An 11,768-nucleotide genomic window follows, 5' to 3' on the forward strand; every position below is an offset into this window, starting at 1 on the left:
CGTTTTGGTCCGCAGACTTGTCGTCGTGTGCATGGCACGGATCTAACGTGGTTTCAATACGATTGCTGAACGAACTATGATGGAAGTTAGAAAGTTGCCCAAATAATGCTGCAATATGTGTGCATAATAGCCAACACGATTCAACTGCAAACTATGGTATACGGCTGATTCATGTGGACGAGTATTAATCTGTCATGTATTGGAGATATTTCCACACATAATTACAGCACTTGAAGAAAGGAAAAGGAACATTAAGCTACGGCCAGTGTGGCCTGATTTCCAAAGAAGTTTATGAGTTAAAGAGCCAAATGAATTGGCACCCACAACAAAAAAACCAATTTCTTCAATAGTAGTCCATCGACAGTGAGGTAGGTAACCAAAACCTATTTTTCTGTATGAGACAGCATCCGAAATCATATAATCTAGGAATCCAGCACCCTTACATTAATTACCAGTTGATGCAGAGATCATCGACCTGATCAATTAGACCAAAACCAAATTGATACTTCAATGTCGTTTCTATACAAACTAGGTGAACTTATAATTAATGGATAACTCTCAAAAACACTAGAGTGACTAGGACAAAGATTACTGTAAAAATAATGACAATATATTTAAGTAAAAACAACTTATAGCAATGCAATAAAAATAGAAAGAAAAAAAAAAAAAAACAGAGCTTTCATCTTCCACGATGATATTGGGTACACTAGAATAGGATTCGCCTTGCATCAAATGAGATATTAAATTTCATCATGCTACCCAACAACCCCTTATCTCACTAAGAGCTTAGCTCTCTCACTACCAGGTTTTAGGATGTTTAGAGCATTCAACAAAAGAATATTTAATTTGTGCTGTTGTTAGAAGCCACTAATCATTACTTTGGTTGGGCTATTTCACTATGCTTTAATTGAAGGGCTATTACATCTACAAAGATCATGCATCAATTATCCAATCCTTCTGATCCTAATCACTGAACCATTCTAGATTTTCTGATAAAAGAGTTCTGTAAAGCACCAATCTTGTGATCAATTCTAAGTTCAAGGGATTACTTCCAGATCATCCAACTCATCCTGCAACTGAAAAGTAGTACTCTGGTGACCCCGTGTCCACCTCAACATTCCAAAAATAGAACTTTTCCTATGGATGAAGCACCACAAAGCACTATTGATATATAGTTCATACAATGTGTACAGCAGTCGGTCCTTGAAAACTACATTTGAGTGTTCTGATGATGTAAGTAGAAGATTCAATATGATGCTAGTTATACCATTTTGAAGAATGTGCTATATAAGCAAATATAACACAAAATTCATCAAAAAGAAGAAAATATATGACTAATGAAAATGCACCATTACTCTTACCTTGCTATTATAGTCGCCAGTGTCATCTAATCCTACATGTATCTAATATATGCTTGTCTGATGTTCAAAGCTTTTAATGAATATATGCTGCACAAGAATATTTCTCTTAACAGTGATAGTAGACTCCAATACCACATACTGTCTAACGTCAACTATAGAAAGGTTAAAATAACACCACGAATGAACAAAAACACAATCAACTGCTGATATTAAATAGCATTATAATATCATGTCTTGTCGAATATAAGGGGGAATAGATAATGCATGTGGAACTGAAGTACAGTATCTTACTTTTGCAGTAATAGATGTACAAGAAGATACCGAAAGATAGTTTTAATGTTTCATAGTATGCAGCAGCTCCCTTGGTCCCTGAAGATATGTCAGCCAGAATTGTAAACAAAATCCTGACTAGTAATACAAACCACGTTGTGAAACAGTAATATACACCTGAAACAAATTTTGGTGCAGATAATAGTGTCCAGTTTGGCAGGAGACAAGAACAAGACAAGAAAGATTAAAACTTTATCTAATATAACATAACACCTGTACTTCAATCTTGCGATGAAGGTGACATGTCACAGCACAAGTTCAAATTTACGAGAATTCTCTACACCAAGTCTGCATTTTAATCTCAGCTCATTTGGTCTTTAGATTTTAGAATATCACAGATAAATATCAACACTTAATTACATGTCCACTTCATTTGGGTGGCCATGAGAACAAGATCTACCGGTTGTGACATGATTAGACAATGCATGCAAATATACAATTTCCATCATCTAAATTGATTTACTCCTATCAGAACACATCTATCAAGAGATACCACAATTTTGTTCAAGTGAATGATAGACACTATCTCGAAATTATTGAATGTGGATAGTAAAAGACAAAAAATAAACTAAACTTACTTTTTTGGATCTTCATAGTAGCATAAGGCCTGCTGGAATCTATTCCAAAATGGGCCTGTCTCCTGAAGATTTACATTCTCTGGCCCACACAGATAGGCCTGCACGATGAACTGATAGCTTCTTTCTCTGGGTAGGACAAATGTAACAGAAAGAATCAGATAACCTGAACATATTAAAAGTTTAAAGCAGTTAAAATATATGCCCTTATTAAAGAAAATGCACAAATTACACATCATCAATAGATTTGAATGATATAAGCAAGACCAATAAATTTATCTTCGGCCTGTAAATTAAATATAATACTACCATGCTATCTACCATCAATCTGCATCACCATTTTCACTGTAATCACATCATGATGCAAAATCTTCAATCGTTATAGGACAATTTCATTTGTGTACTTAAATACTAACCTCCCTTCATACTGTGAAAGCCAGGCCAAATAAGATGCACCAAAGTACATGGACACCAAAGGATTATAGAGATCATCAACAGACATAACTTTATATGCCCGACAGCCAACATCCCTGCAGATAGGATAATTAATGTATATATACATATATGCATAGCATCAGAACAGTATGCTCCAGAACAGTCAGTTACATGGCAACTAAAACACGCAGAAAGAAATATGCAAAAAAAGTAATGGGGCAAATTTTGGTCCTAGACAATGTAATCACTGCACTCATATACTGGCAAGTGTGGTTGAAGGATAAAGCTAAGCATAGTCAAGGACTAACTTGTATAGCCAGGCAGCAGTAGGATAATCAATTCCCATTAATCCTGTACGTGCACGAACACCATTAACAAATCGCATGCTACATACTTCAGCAAGAGCAGCTAGAGCTGTCTGTCATAAATCAACCATTAGAGGTGGATGGCAAATTAAACACCACAGTAAGGATGGAAGATCTCATTAATTTAATGAATGATGAACAGCTCACTGTATGATGCAGAAGTAATATTTTCTTAGAATGTTTTCATAAGAAAACTAAGAAAATGAATCAAAAGAGAAACAAGCTCAATGCAATAATTAAACTTGGAGAGAGAGAGAGAGAGAGTGAGAGAGAGAGAAAATCAGAAAAAAAAAGAGAGACTATTTTGGAACAATTACAATTGACAGGAAATAGAATCAGCTACAAACAAAATGATATGGGACAACTTTCCAGAGAATAAATCTTGCAAAGATAGAGAAACTACTCAAATAAAACAAAAAAATAATAAAAAATAAAATTTTAAAGCAGGTGAACTGAGAACAGAAATAATGTTAAACAGGCTCAAATTGGATGGAATTATAAGCAAGAATACAAGTTGATAGGATACAGGTGGAAGTTAATGAGGTTCACATATATTCTTAAAGAATCATCTTGTGAATTATCAAGATGGCATTTGTTCATAACAAAACAACCAAAGACATAATTGCTCAAGAGACAAGAAAGAATAAAGAGCATACACTTGATCTTTTCTAATGTTTGCAGCAACTCTAAATTTCTTTACACTGTGCAATAAAACTTACTGGTTTTATTCCTCTTTTACTGAAGTATCGCGAAATAATTAGTTCAGCAACAGCCTGCAAAATGGAATTAATAGAAACTGAGATGCCTTTTACAAGTTAAATTAAATTAATTTAGGCAATAAAATCAAATTTTAATATAAGTTCCTATGAGCACATATAACCATCATTCAAATAGAGCTCATCAACAAGGTGACTATGAACACAAGATCGGCATTCAAAAAAGACTTCACCAATATGACGTCTGCTTTGAAGCATGTGCTATGCTATATACTATACAGACTAACAGTTAGACAGACAAAGAAAAACCTCCTTAACTAGTTCTGCGTATGGCATGAAATCATGTACCAGAAAGAATTCTGCATGTGCTCTTGAAGCCACAAAAAACAGTACTTGATGGTGTGGACCAGAGATGAGCACTTCACTAGTTCAGTATATGCTATGTATGGATCAAGTTTCTTTTTGCATAATTTTACCTTAACTTCAACTCGAGAAAGATAAGGTCTCTTCTCTGAATCATGAGAGAAGCGTACTCTCCCACGTCTCTCACCAGATCTTGTCCACTCTTTTAGAACTTCAGGATGCCTCCAAAGCACTTCCATGTCTTCTGATGATACTCTATAGTCCCAGTATGTCCACCCTTCACCTGATCCTATATGAAAAGAACAATATCATTTAGTCAAACTCTTCTACCATATGACAAAAGAGATGCAAAGATGTACTATAATTAAAAGGGCCTACTAAAGTTTTCAGAGATCGTGACTACATATTCTTAAGGGTATTATTGAAAATTAAATACTTAACAAAACAAGTTAACCATCAAATAATCAAGCAAATATAAATTCAGAAATCAAATTTTAAACTTTATTTTATTTTACCACAAAACAAAGGCACTAGTAAGCCAAAATGTCACTAGTAACAAATAAACAAACGGAACCATCAGTATTACCAAACAAATGGACAAACACACTTTAAAGTGTACTTTTGGAGTCTTGGAGATGCAATTGGCTGATGTAGTGGTTTCTTTATCTTAAAAATTATAAACTGATAGCCCTATTCAGTAATAAATGAACTACAACCTGAAGTCACAGAAATTGGTCTAGCAGTATGCAAAGCATCAGATATCTCCTCTTCCCTGCAAAAAAAAGAGAAAAAAGGAAATAATAAAAAATAAAAAATAAAACAAATGTTTGCAAATTGTAATTCATATTAACTGAAAAAAAGCATGAGTAACAAAGTACTAAGAGAAAAAAAACTCCAGTTGTGCCATCCATATAGGATGGTTCAGGTCAAATTATACACCTCAAGATCCAATTAATCTAACTGTTATAGACAGTTGATCTTTCGGCTAGCTAGTCAAGCTTACAAGCACATTGGGAGAGCAAGAAGTAGTGCATATGGAGATAATTTAATGGCAATTTAACTTTGAAGTTCAAGAGACCACACTTCTCCAGAATTGAGGCAATTTTCAGTAACTTATCTCTGAGGTGTCCAAAAAGCCTCAAAAGTATTGGCGATAAGTTTGCAGAATTTCAGCAAACATAAATTTTGCATCTAGCTCATTTTTTTCAAATATCCAATTGCAGTTGAGCACTTCAAGGCTTTTGGTATCCATGTTTGCAAATATAAACATGATTGAATTTCTTATTCAGATTTAACAACCTCTTGGGGAGCAAACTCTGTTTGATGGATAGATAACGCTGGAAAAAGTCAGCTGTTGACTTATGAGTAGCCTTCTTGATACCCCCTTTGTAAGCTCTAATGACAAACTCTTCAGTCCTTTCTCTGCATCAACAGCACAAATCAGATTTATAACTTAACATATCTTAACACACATCATCATAGTAGGAAGGTATTACTATGATGGAAGGAGAAAGACAGACAATAGCTTTTACTACAACCATCTGTAATCTTACACGTACTTTCCATCACAATAGGATAGCCACTTTAGATAAGCTGCTCCAAAGTAGACGTTCACAAATGGCCTGAATAGCAATGTTGAAATTCCCTCTATTTCATAGTTCCGGTAGCCCATTTCCCTAGAAAACTTATCAGATTTCAACCAAAAAATCATATCACATCCATGTGTTAGAAGATTAAGATTATTCTACTTGCTGACAAAGTTATCAGGACGTTTGGATGTATGAGACCTGACAAGCCATTCTGCATTTTCTGGAGCTATCTGCATTATGCCAATTCTAGCCTGCTTTGTCTTTCGATCATAATACTCTGCCTGAAGTTGTCTGTCACTGACAATTTCAGCAAGAGCACATATCATATCCTGCAGTAGAAGAAGAGATGCATGCTGAAAATTTTGGATCAATAGTATCTTCAATGGCTAATATAAGCATTTCTAAAATGGCTGCATAAGACTAGAATACTTAACCTATGATCAAAATAACATTTCCTACAAATGCACTATTGTTTTTTGTGCATTAACCATAAGACTAGAATACTTAACCTATGATAAAAAAACATTTCATAAAATGCATTATATTTCTGTGCATTACACACATGGCACATCTAAAAAATTGAAAGTGAAGAAGAAATGCTTAAATTTAACCAGAAGGAAAAGGTCACATCCAAAGTGAAGTTTAAGGTAAAAAGAATTGAAACCCAAAGTGGGTACTAAAAAATTACACAGATATGACACAAGAAAATCCAGACATAACAAATGAGTTATGTCTATTGATAAAGCATCTGCTTTGCTGTCACTGCAGATAAAGAAGTGAAATTAAGTAAATAGAGGTGCAGCAACATAAGAGAGAAGGGGGATTATAAAATAGAAGATCAACCAAAGAAAGCATAAAGCTAAGGGAATGAGAAAACAGATATTTATATTAGTTTTGTGAAAAAAAGATCAACTCACTTAATGCAGTCACTCAAAACATTCAAGCACAAGTTTATCAAAACATTAACAAGAAGCCAAATGCTCTTCAGAATTTTTATCATGCCAACTGATGAAAAAGATAGATCTTGTAAAATTTTGCAAAAAAGTATGAGAATCAAGAACATAGAGATATGTAAATAAACTGTCTCTATGTCAGAAAAAAAATATTTATATAAAATTCAATCAAATAGACCACAATAATGTATCCAACATTATGGCGAAACAAGCAAGAAACAAAGAAGCATTTTCAGCCAACATAGCCAAGCAACAATTTTCAGCCAACATAGCCAAGCATCAATCACAAATTAGTACCTGCTGTAATGAAGTAAAAATGAAAATGAAACAAGCAGTACCGATGCCAATTGTGAATTGAAGTGCAGATGGACAACAATTTCAGCAACAGCCTGAAAGAAAGATGCATACTAATGTATTAGAAAGATGAACAAGCAGCATTAACAAAGAAGTTTTTCAACAACCATGAAAGAGTGAATGACAGAAGGGTGGCATGGACTGGCTATAAGTAGTCAACATGAAGACAATGTCAAACCACAGATTAATAAAGATCATAGGCAATGAGTTGCTCTGTCATATCTCATCCCATTAGACTGAAGGTATGGCTGGCCTGACGATTCCAAATGGTCAGTCATGCTGACCAACATGGTACAAGCAATTCCCAGTGTTCTGTTATTTCATTAAGAATTTTGTGATTATAAAACTTAAATATAACCTAATCTTTTACATCCAATGACCGCTATAGTGTTACTTGATAGCCACCTAGCACCATGCATATGTTTCTAATTCATGATAAAGATATTAATGCTGGCAATTTAATCCAAAAGCAATATGAACTTGGTGTTTATATATTAAACTTGTCCAAATAAAGAAATAAGTTAAAAGGGCCAAACAAAATTTCATTCTAGTTAAATGAAAATGTAAAACACTATTTTGTGTGCTTTGAATCTTGATTCATGGTCATTGATTTAATATAACTCTTTTCACTCTTATCTTTTATTTATTTATTTAAAATGCAAAGAAACTTCAAGAGAACCAAAAATCTTTACAGAAAGGTCAAAAAGAATTAAAACATAGATGATCTATGGCATATGTTAGCATAGCATGGACTAATATTTGACCAGTAGCGACCAAAACCAGCATTTCTATCCTAAAATGAATTTTCCATGCCACCAGGATGGCAAACCATGACAAGTAAGATACAGTATTAAATTAGATCAGCCAAGAAGCCAGTGACATAAAGTTGAAAATCATATGAAACTTAATGGTGCAAAAGAATTGTATCATCATGAACAAAAAGGAAAAGGCATATAATATTAAGCAAGAAGTATTAAGCAACATTATTGCAAAAAGGTCTAACACCTATAAATTAGTATAAGCAGCACCAAGGACAAGAAAGCAACAAGACCAACATCATTAGCATTAATTGCCTGCGATAATTCACCTTAGAGAAGCTGGTTGGAAGATCTATCTAGAGAACAAACTTTGCAGCAGTTATGATAATGAAGAAATGGATTACACCTCAAATAGACAAGAGTGAACATTATAGTGAAATCAAAGAAATGAATTACGACCAAATAAATAAGTGAACTTGGATTGGCCACCCTCGTGAATGGCTGGGTCTCTCATAAATTTTTCAAGATTGTTTTAACAGGCCCAGAACCATCTCAGGCAGTTCCAGCCAACCCCTGCTGTATTCCAACAAAAAGCAGTGGTTTTCCAACTGCATTGGTGCCTCACTGTCATACCTGTGAGGCAATTATAGAGGCAAAGTAGGACCATGTGGGACCCACATGCTGCTGGAACCCACATGTATCTAAGGCAGGTAAAGCTGCATATGGGTATGTATCCTTTTCCGACAAATAGTCAGCTAATCCCATGATCCAAGCCCGTGGTTCTACTCCAAATTATTTCCAATCACCTAAATTGATCCTATAATCAGTCATGCATATAGAGCTTGTTTATGCTTAAGATTGAAGACAAGGGAGATGAACGAGCGAGTCTTCTATATTGTTGTCGCAAAAAATGTTTGTTACGGATGCATTTTTTTTTTCATTATACTTAATAAATCAAACCAGCATGGGAAAATTTGAAGAAACGCTCAACTTAGAAGGTAATCTATAAGATATGCCATGAAATTTATAAAACTAAAAAACAATGTTCGTAATTTTGTATCGTACTGGTGTTTCGAGCTTTGCTCGGTATGGTACAATATAAGCATATCGAGCGGCATGCTAGGGTGTACCGCTCGATACGCGTGTGTGTATATATATATAATATTTATAAAAAAAGGAAGCATATGCTGCCTCGACGACGTCGCCTCCTTTTCTTCTCCTCATCGTGTCAGACGAGGAGAAAACCAGTCTTCTCCTCATCTGTGGCGTTCGTCGAAGGCCACAAACACCTCCGGCCTTTGGTGAAGGCCATAGGCGTCTCCGACCTTCAACGAAGAATGCCGCGAAGGCCATATGCATCTCCAGCCTTCGACAAAGAACGTGGCAAAAGTCGCAGGTGTCTTCGGCCTTCTGTCATGGACAAAATTGTGTATTCGATATAATGCTTATGTATGTCCGTGTCTTTCGGTTTTGTTTATATTTTGCACAGCATATAAAGGGCTAGCAGTAGGAATAGTAGTCCCATTTTCTTTAGTTTTGGTGGTCGTCCTAAGCTTGCAAACAAAGGTTGTGTCATTTGGGAACCTTTGTTGTGCGACCGTTCAGAGCTTATAAAGTCTGTTTATAATTTGCATTGGCTATGAAGTGTTTACTGAAATGATTGCTTGTGGATCTCGAGTGAGACGCTTTCTCTAACCCGTTTTCTCTTTTATAGGTCTTAAGGGACCATAGGAGGTTTCGGGGAGGCTGACCTTTACGAACGGACACGCAAGGGTGCCGCACGACTTAGGCAAAACCAGCTAAGTGCGTGACACTTCGGCGAAGAAGAAGCCGAGTCGTCGCTTCTTCGTTATCTTTTGGATTGGGATCATCGAGAGAAGGCAATGTCGGATCGGATAGCGTCGAGGTTCTCCCGATTCTCCCTCTTCTTCGAGCGCCTTTTCCTATTCTCCCTCGACGCTTCTTCTTCCCTCGTCGCACCTAGGTTGATACCACCCGGTATAGACGATATTATTCAAAATTAAAATATTTGCTAAAAAGCACTAGTGAAATTGCACCTATGACAAAAATCATACTTGCTATTGAGGTTACAGGTCAAGAAAAAATGAAAAGGAGTACAAAACCCATACATGGCATGATAGAGGACATTAATCCACTCAAGATTTTAATCAAATCAGAATGAAGAATACTTGAAGAAGCAACAGAAAAAAAAAAATCCCAGAATCATTATTAGAACTTTGAAGCTGGGATCAAATAGACAGATCAAATTGGCTGATAAAATGCTATCTGATACAATCAATTGTAGTACTCAAGTCAATTTCCATTATATCATATACCCAGTCTTCTTCATGACGTGGATCTTTATGTCTTTCCTTCTCACCCGCAATCTTATCTCTACAACTTTGACCTGCAATGTCAATGCAACGCTGTCACTTCGTCTCACTAATCCAGGTACTGTGTGTTCATGAACAGGAAACCTCCTAGCAGACCTTGAAATAACATATTTCCATTTACCTATTTTCTATCCTATCCTTGAAGTGATGCACAACAGCTGGCAATGTTTGCACAAGTTTCCACCATTTTTCAGTTTAAATCATCATCAATAAAAGACCTGATATTTCTGCTCACAAGTCACAACCTCCTTTGTTTGTCTCTCGTCAATTCCAATTTCAGGTACTTACTGGGTAGATGCGAAAACACTAAGCAACTTAACTGGTGATAAGGAGTGGATTGGTACTTTTATTCAACAGCACCAAATAAACTGAGCATTCTAGAGCACGAAAGATAATATTGCCTTGAATTGCAAACACTCGGAGCAAAACAGTCCTTCGGTGGTACAACAAGAATTTTATGAACTCCAAGTTTGAATTTAGTAAAAACTTTGTAACCTAAGAAATATATAGAAAAAGAAGAAAGGAAAAAGAAAAAAGAAAAACAGGGCAGCGTTACTTCTATCTTCACAACTATATTTGCAGAAAAAAAGTGTGATGTTTTAAATTAATCATATACCCTCATTTCTGTTTGCGTGAGATACAGCTGTCCCTCAGGATCTCGTGAGAGGAGAACCTTCTTCCCCATCTTTTCTCCCGCATCGATCCATTCCTTGCACACATCCGCGTCCTTCCACAACAATTGCATCTCCTCCGGATCCACACAATCATCCCAATATTTGTAGCTCACCGACATCTCCAAATTGTTCGGATGTGTCCAATGATCTAACAGCAGAAAGATAGCATCATAAGCATCGACAAAAAAGAATTCCTCGTTACAAAATTCAGTAAGCAATAAAATGAAGTATAAAATGTGCATTTGCCTAAAGATCGACAAGTCTTAACCGTTAGCTCCATGAAATAGTCAAGATTCTACGCAGTTATCCCATCATTTTTCCAAAAAAAAAGAGATAATGATAATACATAAGATCCAAGAACCCTGAGGTGTGGAAGTAGGCAAGGAGATGGAGCGAGGAGTTTCCGTTTTCTTTTTACCTCCTTGTTTCGAGAAAACACGATTCCGAGAAACAATTGGAGATTCTACGAGACTAGTTCATTTTTCCAAAAAGAAAGAAAAAGACCCAAAACGTAGTTATCGCCCGGAGATGAGGAGGACATTCTGGCGGGGAGATCCAGAAGATCTCTGTCCACCTCTTCATTTCAAAAAGAAACCATTGCATCAATTTTCATGAATCGAACCGCTGACAAACGAAAACAAAAATAATCGATGGTAATGGCGACGTAACCGGAACGATGAAAACAGGCGAGAAGATCCAATAAAAACCCGTCCTCTTTCTTCTCGCCGCTTTACTTCGAGCAAAAGAAAAAACCGATCGATGGGATCGGCGGAGTTACTAATTTACGGGATGAGAGACAAAGGAGATGGATAAGAGATAGGCATTAGGCGACTGCAGCAGCGACAAAGGAGACAGAGACGGGCAATAGGCATTCGGTATCGGGCGAATGAAGCAGCGAAGGC

General features: G+C 36.1%; 1 protein-coding gene across 5 annotated transcripts; it reads right to left on the reverse strand.

Moving 5' to 3' along the window:
* Positions 1-139: 139 nt before the first annotated feature.
* Positions 140-11,768, reverse strand: LOC135581222 (uncharacterized). Of its 5 annotated transcripts, none has more exons than XR_010491531.1 (14): positions 11,536-11,768; positions 10,809-11,014; positions 7,026-7,076; positions 5,933-6,063; positions 5,705-5,821; positions 5,445-5,567; positions 4,862-4,917; positions 4,259-4,434; positions 3,786-3,839; positions 3,010-3,119; positions 2,683-2,796; positions 2,270-2,395; positions 1,653-1,808; positions 140-475 (listed from the first exon to the last, which is right to left on the reverse strand). XR_010491531.1 is itself a non-coding variant. In XM_065127317.1 (13 exons), the coding sequence occupies exons 2-13, from the start codon at positions 10,983-10,985 to the stop codon at positions 1,742-1,744; spliced, it is 1,302 nt and encodes a 433-aa protein (XP_064983389.1). In that variant the 5' UTR covers positions 10,986-11,014; positions 11,536-11,768; the 3' UTR covers positions 1,543-1,741. The 5 variants fall into 5 exon arrangements, 2 of the variants coding, with proteins under 2 accessions (XP_064983389.1, XP_064983390.1); XR_010491533.1 differs by having other exon boundaries at positions 1,653-1,730; positions 11,536-11,767; XR_010491532.1 differs by lacking the exon at positions 11,536-11,768 and adding an exon at positions 11,285-11,526.

This window comes from Musa acuminata, chromosome BXJ2-9 (assembly GCF_036884655.1).
Source record: "Musa acuminata AAA Group cultivar baxijiao chromosome BXJ2-9, Cavendish_Baxijiao_AAA, whole genome shotgun sequence".
Lineage (NCBI taxonomy): Eukaryota > Viridiplantae > Streptophyta > Magnoliopsida > Zingiberales > Musaceae > Musa > Musa acuminata.